General features: G+C 45.2%; 1 protein-coding gene and 1 long non-coding RNA gene across 3 annotated transcripts in view; one reads left to right on the forward strand and one right to left on the reverse strand.

Annotated features, from left to right (window-relative positions):
* The window catches only part of Sh3gl3 (SH3 domain containing GRB2 like 3, endophilin A3), a 126,862-nt gene extending 121,449 nt beyond the window's left edge, over positions 1–5,413 (reverse strand). Inside the window, exon 1 of one of the 2 annotated variants that reach the window (XM_059272120.1) lies at positions 5,264–5,413. In XM_059272120.1, coding sequence (XP_059128103.1) covers positions 5,264–5,308 — 45 coding nt within the window. In that variant the 5' untranslated portion in view covers positions 5,309–5,413. Of the gene's footprint in view, positions 1–4,965; positions 5,105–5,263 lie in introns of those variants that run through there. The other variant, XM_059272128.1, reaches the window with a different exon arrangement.
* A 9,396-nt stretch (positions 5,414–14,809) lies between these two features.
* Positions 14,810–16,256, forward strand: LOC131902266 (uncharacterized). Its single transcript, XR_009377045.1, has 3 exons — positions 14,810–14,850; positions 15,783–15,903; positions 16,156–16,256. It is a non-coding gene; the product is annotated as an uncharacterized LOC131902266 (long non-coding RNA).
* The last annotated feature ends 1,825 nt before the right edge of the window (positions 16,257–18,081 follow it).

The following is an 18,081-nucleotide window of genomic DNA, read 5'->3' on the forward strand; positions in this document are numbered from 1 at the left end:
CAACAGGAGTCTTCAGTACTGGAGGTGGGGGGTCTCCCTGAACCATAGAAGATGGTGCCTGCTGATAACCCCAGCACTGTGGAGGGTCAGGAGTTCAAGGTCATCCTCACCTACACAAAGAATTAGGGACCATGGGCTGGAGAGATGGCTCAGCCGTTAAAGGCTAGGCTCACAACCAAAAATATAAGAATTAGGGACCAGCTTGGGCCTCATGAGACTGTCTAAGAACTAGAAAGAGAGAACGAGAGACAGACTCGACTCGTGTGTGTGTGTGTGTGTGTGTGTGTGTGTGTGTGTGTGTGTGTGTGTGATGACCTTGGGAACCGCAGAGGAAGAGGCCAGTGGGAGGCGACTGCTTCAGAGAATTGGAACAGCTAGAATCTAACATTACCTCCTCAATGAATCCCTCCCTCCCAGCCCAATGCAGCTCTTCCCAGACTTAACTCAGAATCCAACTGCCCGCTCTCTGCTGAGTTCCACCATCCACATAATGCTCACCTGTTACCTAGCTAAATAAAGTACCGTATCCATTCTGTTTACTAACCACTTTATTTTCTGGGTAAAACCTGCCAGTCATCATGTCCCATTGCACATGACACACACACCTCCACATACTTAGTGTTGGGAAATACAATTTGCGCTCGATGTACTTAATAAAGCTAAAAGCTGATCTTAACAGGAAGGAACACTGCTTCCCAATGTGCTTTAAAAGCAAATCCCAAGAGATCCCTGAGTTTTACTTTATAGAACAGGAAGAACTGTTTGGGTTATACTGTATCTTTCAGTTATTAAAAACTCCAATTTTGTTTGAACATCTACTCTAGGACCCTGGCTTTTAAACCAAAGTGCACAGATTTATGGATTAATTTGTCAAACAGCCTGTGTGAAAGACAGCAAGAATGTTTTATCTTTAGTATATTTTCCGATGCATCTAAGAGGAAAAAAAATAAATCATTATGGATTTTACAAAGTGTGTTTTTATCTTTTTCTCTAATGAGAAAGTGAAACAAAAGACATTCATTGTCTCCCTAGAGAATCTCATCATTTATTAGGGTCATCTTTCCCTGAAGCATTTGTCCATAAATGGCCAGCCTGCAGTCAATGTCTGCAGGGGCATCTGTTAGGGCCCCTATGGCCACTCGGCCTTTTTCAACTTGATGCAGTAACAGAGAAAGAACAAGTTACCAAAAGGCTACACTAAGGGCTTTCCCATTCCCTACTGCGGTCATGTGACAGAGGCTATGAGCATTATCACATAAAAGCACAAAGAGGTAAATTCAACATGGAGCCTATGACATTATGAACCCTGGGTGGTTAGACTTAGGAGAGGAAGAGAGAAGAAGTGATTCCGGTCCCTGGACTTTCATGGGAATATGGCACAGGCCCTAGGAGGCTAGAAGGTTCTGGAATAAAGAAAAAAAAAAGATGTCTACTAGTACCGCATCCAGGACAGAGCATCCATCCACAGTAGGGTCTGGGCCTCCCTCATCAGCAGTGACTACTGTCCAGAGAAACTACTGTGAAATAAAGCACAGCCAACCTGATCAGCGAATGACCACACAGACACACTACCAGAGTGTACCTTTCTTGCTCCTGTGCTGTGCTTAGCAAGAAGCCACGGTGGCAGCTCTGAGCTATTTGGATTTACATCTAGCAGCTCCACCTGCATCCCTGCAAGAAGAATAACTAGTTCTATTTAAAACGCCACGAAAGAGTTTGAAAGGTGCTCAGTGACGACGTCATCTCCAGGCTGACAGTTCATCTTCAGGGGAAGCTCAGGGCCCTGTTCTCTACGGCAGGGAAGGGGTTAGGAAAGAAGATGCAGTTAGCCAGGGTGTTGAGTCATTTTACCCTGCCATGGACCTGATTCCCTTGCTTATAAAGGGTCCATATCGTCTTTGTCTTTCTCCAAAACATTTTAAGTAAATTTCTTAAGAATTTCAGCCAGGTGGTGGTGGTGCACACCTTTAAATCCCAACACTCAGGAGTCAGAGGCAGGTGGATCTCGAGTTCCAGGCCCCTCTGATCTATAGCGGGAGTTCCAGGACTGCCAGGGCTACACAGATGAACCCTGCCTCAAAAGACAAAAAGAAAGGGGGGGCAGGGGAGATCCTGAACTGAGACACATACACACACACACACACACACAATCTAGATCGAGAAATGGATGCACAGACAGACACTCCCCCCCCCACTCTGTGTGTGTGCATGTATTTACAATTCATTTACAATTTAAAGTGTACAATGCAGGGACTGGAGAGATGGTTCAATGATTAAAAGCACTTACTGCTCTTCCAGAGGACCTGAGTTCAGTTCTCAGCACTCACTTTAGGTAGCTGACAAGCACCTCTAACTCTTGCTCCAAGGAATCCAATGCCCTCTTCTGGCTTCCTCGGGCACCCACACAGTACATAACACACAGAGAGAAATAATAATAATAGTGATAATAACAAATCTTTAAAGTACACAAACAATGGTTTTTAGTATACTCGGAGTTTTGCAAACCCAGCACCATCAAGTGCAGCACAGGAACCCAACTTCTGAATCCTCTCGTCATTCATCATGCAGAGAGAAAAGCCAAGGAGGCCCAGATGGGTTAAGTCCAAGGTCGCAGAGCTGATCATGGCAAGGAGCCAGCCCTGAATCCCTGGGAATTATTAGCCATTGACATCATCTGGGACTCCCTTTCCCTGCCCTTGGGAAGGCTCAGAGTGAATTAAAGCCCGCTGTGAAAATGTTTGAGAACATCTGGCATTCCTTATTACTCTGCTCCCTCGTATTAAATTAAACACAAACCAATTTCTCCAAGCCTGTTGCACTGCATAATTTCTAAGAAAGATGTCTAGAGCTGAGCTGGGGATGTAGCTCAGTCGGAAGAGTCCTTGCCTAGCATGCAGGAAGCCCTGGGTTCAGTCCTCAGCATTGCAAAAATTGTGCATGGCGCTGCCGTCCTGTAACCCCAGCACTGGAAAGAGAGAGAAGCAGGCCTCAGATGCTTACAATCCTCCTCGGCTGTGGAGCCAAGGTAGTGCTAGATCGGGCTACGTAAGACCTGGGGGAGGAGGAGGGAGGAAGGGGAGGATGGAAATATCTAGAACAGGTTTGAAACTTACCAAGTACTTAACCCCCAAATGCAGGTAAGTTCAGGGAGAATCTGTGATGTCTCACTTTCCAAATGAAGCACAAATAATTTCAGGGAAAGGAAGGAAAGATTTAGACCAGTGTTTCTTAACCTCCCTAGTGCTGCAGTCCTAACAGTTCCTCATGCTGTGATAATGACCCCACACACACACCATAAAATTACTTTGTTGCTACTTCCTGTCATTTTGCTACTGTTGTGAATCATAATGTAAATATCTGCTCTGCAGGATGTCTGATATGCGACCCGTAGGTTGAGAACCACTGATTTCAACCCGAGGTGGGAACACACCCACCCCAAAGACAATGATGACTGAATGTACTCCCGATCCCTCGAAGGTCTCCTCAAAAGGGCTCATTTCCTGCCAGGGCTAAGGAAGACAATGTCACAAGTGTGGCCAACCATTACTCAAGCATGGCCTTGTGGGCAGAGGCTCTGGAACTCCTGGCTGCCCAAGTCAGCTGCTTCAGTGTTATGGCAGAAGTAGATGCTAACTGCCACAGCCTTTAAATGCCTACCTGCCCTCTTAATATGACTCCCCCCGCCAACCTCCCTCTCTCTCTCTCTCTCTCTCTCTCTCTCTCTCTCTCTCTCTCTCTCTCTCTCACACACACACACACACACACACACACACACACACACACACACACACACAGTTATTTCTTCAGAACCTCACTCATTCCTCATTTGTTACATACACATTTATGGAGCACTCATGCTCAACAAGCACCGGGCTAATCACTGGTCAAGTGTGGCGCCCCCTAGAGTTTTTACTTAGACAGCCTCAGCTCTCCCATTTTAAAATGTCCATTTTAACTGGAATTTCCCCCAAATCAGTACTTCCAGTCCCAGACCCCCAGGGCAGGATTCGCCAATGGCCCAAAGGCCAATGACAACTGAATGTGCCACAGACTTCTGGAAGTATTAGAGATCCAACAGTGGATGGATCCACCATCTCTGCCCTCACCCCACCGGCCCCTCCTCCAGGATTTTATCACCCTGAATAGCACCACTGTCTGCCCTAGGTCCCCTGCTGGGAACAGCCATCACTCAGTTTCCTTGTGGACCAGCTGTGACTGAGGGGCTAGCGGTGTCTTTCCGCCTGGGACAGAGAAGAAGAATTTTTCTAATGCCAGCTGCAATCTCAGGATCGGTTTGTGGGAGAAGCAGGGATGGAGCATCGCCACCGAGATGGACTCCAAACGCAATCTGTCCACCTGGGTTCTAGCAAAATCGAGGCTGGGGAGGGGGTGGGGCAGGGCAACAATTCCGCAGGTGCTGGTGAACAGGTTTTACACCGTAGGCTCTACCACTGCTGGAAAAGTGTTGTGTTAGGATGCAAATTTGCTTGTGGTGTACACACACACACACACACACACACACACACACACACACACACCTCTTTTCTGTGTCCCTGTTTCCAGCTTCCTCTGCTCAAAATGCCCTCCCTCCCATAGCCATAGCCACAATTACTTCTCATACTTAATCCCCAAATGCCTTGTCTTCACCTCCTGGAAGCTTCTCATGAAGCCCCTCACTGAGTCAGTCACCTGCCATCCTCTAGCGCGGGGAGGTGTGTCTAGCGCGGTTTGTTTACGTTGTGTTTTGGGTCTCCCCAACACACTATCATCTCTTTGAGAGCAGGAGCCTGGTGCCAACCTCGAGCCAACCAAGGGAAGAGGGCCAGCAAGGGAAGGACCACAGAGACGAGCCCCAAGCCCAGGGAAGCCAAGGCAGGGACTGACCCCAGCCAGGGGGCAAGTACAACGCCCTGGGGAACCCCCCAACGGACAGGCTGGAGATACCGGGGCAGGAGGGAGGCCTACCCGGGTGGCGGTCCCGGGGGCTTTCCTCCCTGCGCTCATCCTGGAGCCCACCACCTCCGATGTCTCCACCACCAAACCGCTCGTATTTACAACCGCCAGGGCGCAGCCGAAGACCCCCGAGACTCAGGGGAGGAGGCACCACCGCGCGCAGCGCGGAGCGCGCGACCGCTACCCGCCCCCGCGCCCTCGTAGGCGACCAGAAACCCAGCCTGAGGGAGGCCGATGGGAACCCCGAGTCCATGGCCCGCGACCCGGTGGGGACACCGCCTCCAGGTCCCCCTTCCTCGCGCCTCCTTACCTGGCTGGCTTTGTGGAACTGCTTTTTGAGCCCGGCCACCGACATCGCGGCGGCGCCCTGCCCGGGGGTGGTCTCGGGGCTCCGCCGGGCCACGCGGCCGCGACGCTGAGCGGAGCGGGCACCCCGGGCGGTCCCCGCGCGCCCCACGGCCACGGCCACCGCCACGGCGCTGTCACACTGGCACAGGCGCGCGCGCAGATAGCAACACTGCGTTTCGAGGTGCGGGCGCGGCCTATTGGTCGAGCCTCGGCGGCATGCAAATGAAGCCACTGGGACCGCCCACGCTTCATTGTTGCGTGGCGACCGGGAGCGCTTGAGCCAGGAAAGGCACCAGTGGAAGGGCTGGCGGTGGGATGTCCGCGGGATGCGGAGAGCCTCTCCGGACTTCTTTAGGCCAGCCTGGGATGCAGCTGGCTCTGAGACTGTTCTGGCCCCGAGGTCTTCTCTCTACTCTTCTGAGACTTGATGTGAAACCTGCTTTCACTCACTGGCAGCGACATCATCTCCCCTCCACACACACACACACACCCTGACCTGCGAATTTTGGATAGCCCTGTGATATGAGGAAGGATCGCTGGGATGTGCATCTCAGGAAGAGAAACACTACCGGAACCAGGATCCGTGGTTAGGTGGGAGGGAGCCGGTTGTGGGAATCTAGGTGTGTGCTTTAGGCTGAGTCTGCCTGAGCAGTTTGGGGCCCCTGGGAGGGAGTTACTTGGTGGTTTGCTAATAAACTCAGACTAGTCTCACAGATGAACTGAGTCTCTTGTCAGCTACACACTGCAAGATGCCGGAAACAGGGTCTTCCACTCCTCTCTTTACCAGAGATTTTGCCAGATGGGTGTCCAGGTGTGTCCGTTACACCAGGCCTTTTCACAGGGTCTAGAGGTCGTTGTTGAACAGTGGATGCCCAGCTATAGAAACTGAACTTTACATCAATTCATGTACCAGCACCAAGTCTACTATTTTCCTTGAACTTGGCCTTTCAAAGCCCCTACGACTCCTAATGCCTATATCCGCTTTAGCAATGCTTCACACTGGAACAAACAATCCAACTTTCAGTCTCTACCTAAAAGAAATGTCACTCTATGAACCCTCCCCAAATCTGGTCTAGGGTCACCAGCACTCCATTTGTCCTGAGCACTTGCGGTCCGCACCTGTGCCCGGGCTTCTATTTGGCTCTAGCGTTTCTCCAGGCTTCCAGCCCCCTGCCTGAGTCTTCATAGCTTCACACTACTTTGGCAGGGTGAGTACCCACAGTGTCTAGGTTTGCTCACAATGGCTGGGAAACTGTAGCGTCAATAGTGTTCTTCCCCTGATATGGGAGATGTGGGCATCTTCTTAATGGGCATCTTGGGACAAGGTTAATGAGTGTGACTCAACACTCTGCACCTAGATGGCCAAGGGCTAGCTGACACCAGACAGTGGTTGTCCCAACCTCACAAAACAGGTTCTGGGAAAGATGTGTCTCCCTTGTCCTGAACTAGCCTATGGCTGGGTAGATGCTCAGCTGTTGACCTCTTCTGTACCCAAGAGGAGCTATAACAGCACAGGCTCAACCTGCACCCTCTGAGGAGTCAGATTCTTTTCAAGGCTGGTGATTGGCATTTTACCATGGCTGATAGTTTTATTAGGTTTGTGAGGGGTTTGTTTTCTTTTGTTCTGTTTTGAGGGGGAAGTCAGTTTGAATGGAACATTCCATGGGGAGAGGTGCAGTTGGCAGTGGGAGCCATGAGAGTATGAGGTCATGCTGCATCTACAGTCGGGCAGCAGAGATGAACACTGGTGCTCAACTCATAGCTCCTTTATCTTTTTGTGGAGTCTTGGACCCCAGGCATGAGATAGTAGCAGCCTATGCAGGGGGCTTTTCCTCCTTAGTTAAAGTTCTCTGAGAACTCTCTCATGGGCACATCCAGAAGTGTGTTTCCTAGGTGATTCCAAATCCTGCCAAGCTGACAATGAGAATTCACCATTGCAATAAGTATATTCAAGTTCCTTCTGTGGTCAAGTTTAGTAAGCTATCTCCTTGGTTTATTCAAGTGCAGACTTGTAGATAGTTTCTCATAATCAACTTTGGGATCTTTCACATATAGTTTTCTGTTCTAAAAAGTATTTACATGGTTTATTCATTTTATTCTTTCTTGTTTTATTATCAGAACATATAAAACTGATAATGGCTTGGATTTCATGCCTCGTTTTAATAAACAATATAGCTTTTCTACTTGTTTTATAAGCACAATTTTTTGGTCATTCTTTCGGTTTTTTTCTTTGTAGTAGTGCACACCTTTAACCCCAATAATCCAGGGGAGGGTGGAGGCAGATCTCTGTGAGTTCAAGGCTAGCCTGGTCTACATAGTGAGTCCAGGACAGCTAGAGCTACATAGTGAGACCCTGTTTTGAAAAAAGAAACGACGGTGTATTTCCCAGTTATTAGAATACAGCTTTTCAGTTGACCTGTAACAGGTTCATGTGTCTACCAAAGCTCCTAGCTCAGAAGAGATTCCAAACTCAGGCTAGCTTAAGCTGCTTTGACCAGTTCTAGGCCTTCCCTTCACAGCATCATCACCCATCAGCCACCCACAGACCTATAGTTTGTCTGTTCAGAGAAGAGGCACATGAGTGAGTCTACATGAGATGAACTATCTTTGTGATGGAGACTTGGAGAGTCTTGGACTATAGACAAGCACTCCTATGAACTGAAGGATCTTTGGCACTTGCTAGGCTTGCCTCTGGCACCTTATGGCAATGGCAATATTGTGATGTGGGCTTCAGTGTTTCCTTAGGTATCTTTCCTGTGGTCCTCGGCTCTTCCCTGGTACGTGGAGTGCTATGCTAGTTGCATCCACATTTCTGCATGTTGTCTGTAGACCGTCTTTGGAATATGTGGGTATTGTCAGACCTGGGGTTTGTCTGGGGTCAAGATGATGACATCTAAGGATCCTGAGTAGATGAGATGCAGAGGAAGAAAGCATCCTGACTAGTGTTGTGAAATATTAACCTATTGTTGGTTGTTTTTTCTCTTTGGTCTTTGGTCTTTTGGGAGCCTACCACCCAGCTCCCAAATAAACCACACAAAGACTTATTCTTAATTATAAATGCTTGGCCTTAGCTTGGCTTGTTTCTAGCCAGCTTTTCTTAAATTATCCCCATTTATCTTTTGCCTTTGGACTTTTACCTTTCTCTATTTCTGTATACCTTTTCTTTCCTTCTTTCTCCATGTCTGGCTGTGTGGCAGGGTGGCTGGCCCCTGAAGTCCTCTTCTCCTTCTTCTCTTGTTCTTTCTTCTTTCCTCCTAGGTTTCTCCTCCTATTTATTCTCTCTGCCCACCAGCCCTTCCTATCCTTTCTCCTGCCTTGCTATTGGCCATTCAGCTCTTTATTAGACCATCAGGTGTTTTAGACAGGCAAAGTAACACAGCTTCACAGAGTTAAACAAAAGCAACATAAAAGACTGCAACACATCTTGCATCATTAAACAAATGCTCCACAGCATTAAAAAATGTAACATATCTTAAAATATTCTACAACACTTTCCCCTTTTGTCTAAATAAAAAGAAAAGGTTTTAAGTTTAACATAGTAAAACTATATACAACAAAAAGCTATCAAGTAAGAATTATGTTTACAATATTCTGTCCATTTGTATTTAGCAAATGCAGAGAAACACTCCATTTTCTAGCCTATCTTAATGAATCCAATGTTTTACACCTAATTTACTATCATAACTAAGGAAAACTGCAACTGTAACTATCTAGTCTTTAACTCTATCAAAGACCTAGAAGGATGTAATATTATCTAACAACAGAGACATTTGGCTGCCTGGACAGTCACTCAAAGTTCCTCTGCAACATTGGGGCATCCATTCTCAGCCTACAGGCCCAGAATATCTGGCAAACTTATCAGTGAAGCAGGAAATGTGAAGGACTGTCCTGCCTTGTATTGGCAAAGTTCATCAGTCATTTTCCTCTGTGTCTTGCAGAATATCTGGCACACACTTCTTTTATTTAGATAAAAGGGGCAAACATTGAAGACATTGACAATCAAAAACCCATAGACAGAATGCCACAGCACTGAAATGCTTAAAGCAAAACTCTCAGATATAAGAAGCAACAGACAGTGTTACATCTGTTGCAAAAGACTAGAAGACAGAATATCTTCTAGGCATTGATGAGTAGAAAAATATTGAGGTACAGAACATTTCAATATGCTCTGTTCAATAGTATTTGACTGGTCTCTAAACAGAAGCTATGCATCTGTGGGCAGCTGAGAGGTGATGAGACTTGAAATTGCCAAGGTGGTTTAGGCTAGCTTGAAAGGCAGATCTAGCAAGGTACTCTAAGACTTGGTTTATAAGCTAACAGATTAATGTTGTAGAACATTATTTTAAGATGTGTTACATTTGTTTATGCTGTGGAACATTTGTTTAATGATGCAAAGATGTGTTTCATTCTTTTATGTTGCACTTGTTTAACTCTGTGAAGCTGTGATACTTTGCCTGTCTAAAACACCTGATGAGCTAATAAAGAGCTGAATGGCCAATAGTGAAGCAGGAGAAAGGATAGGCGGGGCTGGCAGGCAGAGAGAATAAATAGAAAGAGAAATCTGGGAGGAGAAGAAGGAGCAAGAGAAGGAGGAGGATGCGCTAGGGGCCAGCCACCCAGCCACACAACCAGCAAGGGGGTAAGAAAGAAAGATATACAGAAGTAAGAAAAAGGTAAAAGCCCAGAGGAAAAAGGTAGACAGGCTAATTTAGGTTAAGAAAGCTGACAAGAAACAAACCAAGCTAAAGCCAGGCATTTATAATTAAGAATAAGCCTCCATGTGTGATTTTTTGGGGAGAGCTGGGTAGCAGCCCTCCACCCTACAAAAGAAAAAAAAGCCAAAAGAGTAAGAGTAAAAAACCAACAACATTTTGGTGTTCCAACATGGGCCTAAATTTCCATCTAAGGCTTAAGAAAACTGAGGGGGCAAAAAGAGGATACAGCTCCTCTATGAGTTTCTGCCTGCTAGTGAGCCCTTGAACAGCCAGTGTATTAAGTAGGAACAAAAGACGAAGTAAAAATGCCTGCCACAGTGCAAGCACCAGCATTCTAGAGCTCTAGGAAGGTTGAATGAAGTTCCTGGTCATGAATCTCATACAGGGCCAAGAGTTTTAGGCTTGGCTTTCATGACCCAAGAAATGGGCGGAGCCAGCCACCAAAACTGCAGCTGGAGTCTAAAGCCACCAAAGCCTCAGCAGTCTAAAGTTTGCTCATGTGATCAAAAAGTCTAAAAGATACACAGTAAAAGAGGTCCAGATGGGGGGGAACCTCTTAACAGGTTCCAGTGTGTTTTACCCTATTCACAGCTCTTTTGACTTCAATATTCATATCCTGACTTTTTATATATGCTTCATATATCTTAATTGATGCTTTATTTTTATTGGTGGCTATTAATTTTATGAAATAATAGGTCTCAATGTGACATTTTCATACATGTGTATAGCTTGAGCCTTTTCATTGTCTGACTTGGTCCCACAACAGCTTATAAAATAATCACTCAGAGGCTCAATATTAATTGCAAACTGTTTGGCCTATGGCTCAGGCTTATTATTAGCTAGTTCTTACATCTTAAATTAACGCATTTCTATTAATCTACATATTGCTGCATGGCCAGTGGCTAATCGGTACTTTCACATCTTGCTTCTTGGGCAACTTGCTGGTGTCTCCTCCACTCCGCCTTCTTCTCCCTGTATCTCTGCTTGGATTTTCCACCTGGCTTTATCCTGCCTTGCTTGAGGCCAAAGCAGCTTCTTTATTAACCAATGTTAATAAAGTATATGCATAGCATAGAGGAAGACATCCCCCCACAGCACATGTGTACAATGTACTTTGATCATATCCAGTCCCCATTACCCTCTCATCCCCCTCTTCCCTATCAGTCTCCTTTCTCCTTTAAAGTCTGCATCTTCCTCTAGATGCTCTATGTGAATGCAAACATGTGACACCGTCTGATTCTGGCATCTTTTGATTAACATAACAATTCCTAGTTCCATTCATATTCCTGAAAATAATACCACTTGTAGTTTTTTTTTTTGTTTTTACTCTTTATTCTTGCAGGGGGGGGGGCTGCCACCCAGCTCCCAAATAATCACATGGAGGCTTATTATTACTTAAAAATATCTGGTCTTAGCTTGGTTTGTTTCTAGCCAGATTTTCTTAATTTGAATTATCCCATTTGCCTTTTGCCTCTGGGCTTTTATCTTTCTCTAGTCTGTATACCTTTCTTTACTTCTTACTCCATGGCTGCCTCTGTAGCTGGGTGGCTGGCCCCTGGCATTATCCTCTCCTTTTCTTGTTTCCCAATTCTTTCTTCCCGGATTTCTCCTCCTATTTATTCTCTCTGCCTGCCAGCCCTGCCTATCCTTTCTCCTGCCTAGCTACTGGCCATTTAACTCTTTATTAGACCAATCAGATGTTTTAAACAGGCAAAGTAACACAGCTTCACAGAGTTAAACAAATGCAACATGAAAGAATGCAATACATTTTGCATCATTAAACAAATGTTCTACAGCATTAACAAATGTAACATGTCTTTAACTAATATTCTACAACAACCACTTTGCTCTTTACATCATGCATTCCATATTTTATCTGTATGATTAGTGTATGATTCTGCTAGGAGTTTGGAGTACCCACATGATGATGGAAATGTGGACAGTAAACATTGTGCTCACAATGTTCTAGACAGAACAGGGACATTACCGGGAACGGGGTTAAATGGGTATTCATGTTGCACTGTGGCAAAGACTCTAGATTTTACCACATCCTGAAAATATGAATGAGGCTGAATTCAAAAGTAATGAGCTAAACTATTTGGTGGAGTAAGTGTCAAAGCCAGATGACCTTCAGGCTGCAGCATAGTTATTTCTAGTTACCTTTGGTCAGCTTGACAGTGAGACTTGGTAGCAAAATAAAATTACTCTGTAAGACAGGGGAAAATGTTCAATTTGGAGCAGAAAAAAATAGCTCATTGAAATTTCATGCAAAGAATTTATAATTGTTAAAGAGATTGGTGGCATTAAAAAGAAGGGGTTGGAGAGATGCCTCAGAGGTTAAGAACACTTACTGCACTTGCTGCGGACCTGGGTTCAGTTCCCAGAACCCACATCAGCAAGCTCACAACCACTTTTCTCTCACATCCTTCCCAAGATTTGCTGTTTGTTTCTCTGATCACGTAGGTACTGATCAGTGTAGTTCTAATCTGCATTTCCCTGATGCCCAAAGGTACTGGATACGTTTCCATGCATTTATTGGTCATTTGTGCTTCCTTTGGAAAGTGTCATTTAGTTCATTTGCCCACTTTTCAGTTCAGGTCATTCATTCTTTTCATGTTGAAGTTTTCTGAGCTCTTCACATATTTTAGATTGCAACCCCTTGTCAGTTAAAGGATTTTCTCCTGATGTTGTATGCCATCCTTTTATTTTGCAGAACATTTGCTGTGCAGAAAACCTTTTCATTTGGAATCATTATATTTATTAATTCTTGTTATTATGAACTGGGCGATTGGAGCCTTGATCAGAAAGTCGTTGCCAACGCTCAGATACCAAAGTGTTTCTCTATGTTTTCCTCTAGTAGTTTCACAGTTTCAGACCTTATACTTAGGTCTTTGACCTATTTTGAGAGCTTTTATTCATTTTTTAAAATTTTTTGCATATGTGTGTGGTATGCATGTGTGTGTGTATGTGTGTATGTGCACTCCTGTTTGCATGTGTGAGAACGCACATTTATGTACGTACACATGCATGTGTGTGGAAGCCTGAAACTAATGACTGCTTTTGCTCCCCACCTTATTAGTTGGGGCAGGTCTCGCACTGTACCAGAGCTTGCCAATTCTGGTTCGTCTAGCTAGTGTGTCCCGGTATTCCGTCTCCACCTCCTGAGACCAGGATTACAGGTGGCTGCCATGCTTGCCCAACATTTACGTGGATGTTGGAGATCTTAACTCCAGTTCTCTCATTTACAGAGAAAGTAAGTTCCCTGTTGAACTGTCTCACCAGCTCTCAGGTTAAGTTTGATACAAGGATGTGTTGGGCTTTTTGCCACTGAGACAAATTCCTGACAGCAATAACTTGAGGAAAGGGTTATTTCGGCTCACATTTTCTGTGCGTTCAGTCTGTGGTTGGCTGGCTCCATTACCTTGAAGTCTGAAGCCAGGATGAGCAGAATGGTGGCAGGGGGGAAAGGAGGAAGATATTGTTCATCTTCACAGCTGACAGTAGCAAAGAGTGAGGGAGAGGCCTGGAAAGCACCCCTCTGCTCTCCTCTGTCCTCCTGTCTCCCAAGGCTTCTGCTGCCTCCCCAAATTGCATGACCTGCTTGGGCACCATAAGTTCAAGTGTCAGGATCGCTCATAGTCAAACCATAACAGGGTACAAGGAAATACCTAGTTTCAGTTGCATGCATGTAGACATCCAGCTTTAACAGCATCAAATTTTAAAGATACTGTCTTTTCTCCAGCATATATATTTTTTGTTACCTTTGTGGAGAATTAAATAGATGAGTCTCTGGGTTTATTTGTGTCATCTGTTCTATTCCATTAGTCTCAGTGTCTGTTCAATGCCATGTGTTTTATGTATTACGACTTGAAACCAGATATCATGATACCTTTAGCGCTGCTCCTTACTCAAGGTTGCTTTAGCTATTCGGGGCCTTCTGGGCTTCCATATGAATCTGAGGGTTTCTTTTCCTAGTTCTCGGAATAATACTGAAATTTTGCTGAGAGTGGCCTTAAACTTACAGGTGGACATTTTAACTATTCTGCTGATCCATGAACAAGAGAGATCTTTCCAATTACATAATTGCTCTTCAATGTATTTTGGTGTTTTATAATTGTCCTTATAGAGGGCCTTTGCCTTCTTGGCTATTTTTATTTTGGGAGTTATGGTGATGGAATTGTTTCCCAATTTCCACTCTGAGTTCATTAACGGTGTAGAGAGAAGCTATTGCTTTGCTATTAGTCTTTATTCTGCTACTTTGCTGAAAGTTTGGTTAAGACTGAGAGTCTGGGGGTCTCTGAGGTCTTTCAGGTGTAGGATTATGCCTTCCGCAAACAAGAAGAGTTTGATTTCTTCCTTCATTAGTGAAGATTTTTCTTGCTGTCTTGCTCTGGCTAAGAAGTCAGGTGTTATATTGAACAAGAGTAAACAGCAAAGACACCATTTTCATATTTCTGAACTTTTCATTTTTTTCCTATAGTATAACATTGGCTGTAGGTCTGTCATAGAGAACCCTTATATTAGTGGTTCCTTCTATTCCTGGTTTCTTGGTGGTTTTTATTAAGGGATGTTGACATTTTTCAAAGGATTATTGTGAATCTATTGACATAATGTGATTTTGTGTTTGGTTATATTTATATGATGTATATTATCTATTTGTGTATGTGAAATCAACTTTACATCCTTAGAACAAACCCAATTTAATCATAGAGTAGAATCTTTTTAATGTGCTGATGAATTCATTTTACAGTTTGTGTGCATGTGTGTGTAGAAGATATATGTACATGTGTACATGTTCATAAATGTGCCTATGGAGACCAGAAGTCAAATTCAGGTATCTATTGATCTCTGTATTACTTTTTATATATTTTGTTATTGCATGTATTTGAATTTTTTGCCTACATGTACTTATGTGCACCATGTGCATTCCTGGTACCCACGAAATCAGAAAAGAGTTTTGGATCCCCCAGGGACTGGAGTTACAGATGATTGTGAGCCACCATGTAGGTGCTAGGAATCAAACCCAGGTCCTCTGCAAGAGCAACAAGTGCTCTTAACCTCTGAGTCATCTCTCCAGCTCCTCTTGTACTTTGGATGAGAGTTGTCTTAGTGAGCAGCCTTTTTGTGAGCGCTCAAACCCCGATAAGACTCAGGAGAATGAAAACACCATAGTAACTCCATCAGCACCAAAACAACGCAGATGAGTTTAAACAATTACAAACATCCACTATACCCCTAATGACAACTGAAAAGAAAAAGGCAAGAGTAATATCGATTAAAATAAGACATTTAAAAATTAATAAATGTAAGAGTAGTATTAGTAAGGAAAGTTTTAAATGAGGGGAGACAGCAAGATCGAAACAAGACAGGGATGAGAAGACAGAGAATATGAGGTAGTGCAAGAGAACACAGTAGTTCAGATCCAAAGCTAAAGCACTAGAGGGAAGGAAAGAGCCCCAGTTAAAGAGACAGATACCCTTGGGGCCTCTGGCCCCAGGTTCTGGGACTCTTCGTGTTTAGGGTGCAGTGTGCCTTCTTTCTCCTCAGATCCAGTTAAACAGATATGTGTATATATATGTATATATATATATATATATATATATATATATATCCAGTTAAACAGATATGTGTATATATATATATATATATATATATATATATATCCAGTTAAACAGATATGTGTGTATGTATATATATATATATATATATATATATATATATATATATATATATATATATATACCATCCTCCTCCTTCTTTCTGCAGCCACTGCCTAGGTGGGTGCGCACTACAGAGCTGTATGCCCATCACCAAGCTCTGCTGCCAGGCCCAAGAGAGTAGAGGCAGGATCAGCTGCCTGTGGTGTTCTCTCCAGCCCACCCACCCTGTAGGTGGTTACCTGAGGCATTCTGTCACTGTGGCCTTGGGCAGGAGATTTGCTGAAGTGATGTTGTGGCCTTTAAATGTCCCTGAGCCTCTGAGCACAGAGCTAGTGTCCAAACCTAAGCAACTGTACTGGAGAAGATGGGAGTGGGGGTGGAGGGGGTAGGGGATGATGGGAATGGGGGTGGAGGGGGTAGGGGGTGGAGTGGGTGGAGGGAGTGATTCCTTGGCCCTACCATACTCATCTCTACCCCAGCTCCTGCAAGAATCCACACAGCTGCTCACCCTGCTCCCCGGGTCAGACCTCTGATTTGAAAGACCATCCACTTCTCTGCAAAATACACACTGTGTTCCAACCATGTAGACTTGTGTCCATGAATCTGTGTCGAAGCTACAATCAGGTCTGCTGTCCCACTGGTTCCTAGGGTGCCTACCTACTAAGCCAGTAAGCCAGTGAAGATGGGTGACTGTTTTCTAATCTGTAGGTGTTACTGATGATCTCACCACACCAGCATGGTCAGATTGCCCCCCATCCCTGTGTGTGTGTGTGTGTGTGTGTGTGTGTGTGTGTGTGTTCAAGTGTGCAGGTACAAAGGCCAGAGGTCAACCTCAGATGTTTCTCTTCAGATGTCATCCTTATTTTGAGAGAGTGTCTCTCATTGGCATAGAACCTACTGACTAGTAGATAAGGCTGGCCAGCCAGTAAGATCCAGGATTCTTTAGTCCCTTCCTCCCAATACTCAGATAATAGGTGTGCCCCCAAAACAACTTTTTAAAACAAGGTGCTAAGAATCAAATTTAAGGTCGCTGTGCAGCACGCACTCTGCTGGCTGAGCCGTGTCCCAGCCTCACTGGGACTGTAGGACCACTCTCAAGATAGCTGCCTGTTCCTGCACCCACGACTGAGCAGAGGTGAGCAGCAGACCCCCTACCCAGCCCCCAGATGACAGACATGCCTCACCTACTTGTGGAGAGGCAGGGCCTTGTGGAGAGGCACAGGGTTACAAACAGCGAGTAGGTGAGACTCAGAAATCTGGGACCTCGGGATTGTACTTGAGCAGTGGGAAGCCCGTCAGTGGGGCTGGAGGTGAAGGGTAGGGCGCTGCAAAGGCAGAATTCAGAACCTTAAAACTGCAGCGGGAGGCATGTCCCTTGCTTTTTCTTCCCCCTTTACTTTTGGAAATGACATGCCCAACTGTTATCCAGAGAATGGTGAGCACTGACTGATAAAATATCTGAGTTCTACCCTCTGTCATAGTCAGTAACTAAACATTTTAGGGACTGGAGGGATGCTCCACGGCTAAAGAGCATTTGCTGCTCTCACAGGAGGACCCGAGTTTGGTTCCCAGCACCCACAGTGAGCGGCTCACACTACCTGTATCTTCAGTTGAAGGGAATCGGATGCCCTCTTCTGGCTTCCTTGGGTACCTGCATGCACGTGAGCATACATACAAATATACACACATAAATAAAAAAAAGAAATGAGTTTGCCTTCAAGTTTCTATTGCCGTGATGAAACGCCATGACCAAAGCAACTTGGGGAGGAAAGGGTTTATTTGGCTCACACATCCACATCACTGTTCATCACTGAAGGAAGTCAAGACAGGGGAGGAACCTGGAGGCAGCAGCTGATGCAGAGGCCATGGAGGGGTGCTGCTCATCGGCTTGCTCAGCCTCCTTCCTTATAGAACCCAGGACCACCGGCCCAGGGATAGCATCACCCACAATGGGCTGGTCCCTCCCCCATCAATCACTAATTAAGAAAATGATCTACAGCCTGATCTTAAGGAGGCATTTTTCTCAATTAAGGTTCCCTCCTTTAAGATGATGCTAGCATGTGTCAAGTTGATATAAAATAGCCAGCATAATCTTTAAAAAAAAAAAAGTGAAACATTTTATAGGGGTATTGGTGAAATTATTAAGGCCTCTCCATGTAGTTAAAAGGAGATTTATTTAATGGTGTAACTTACAAATTAAGGGATAGGTAGGTCGCGGGGTCTGGGGAAGGTGTATCGCAGTCCAGCGGTGTTCTCTGGAGCTCTGCTCGGTCCACCTCCACTGTTCAGGGTCCCGGAACAGAGAGAGCGCTGGCCCATCCTGATCTTGGTTCTCCAGGCGCCTCCCTTGGCCCCGCCTTGTAGGCGTGACAGTTGCTGAAGTCTCAGTGGGGGTTGGAACTTCC

The sequence above is a fragment of the Peromyscus eremicus genome, chromosome 1 (assembly GCF_949786415.1).
Source record: "Peromyscus eremicus chromosome 1, PerEre_H2_v1, whole genome shotgun sequence".
NCBI lineage: Eukaryota > Metazoa > Chordata > Mammalia > Rodentia > Cricetidae > Peromyscus > Peromyscus eremicus.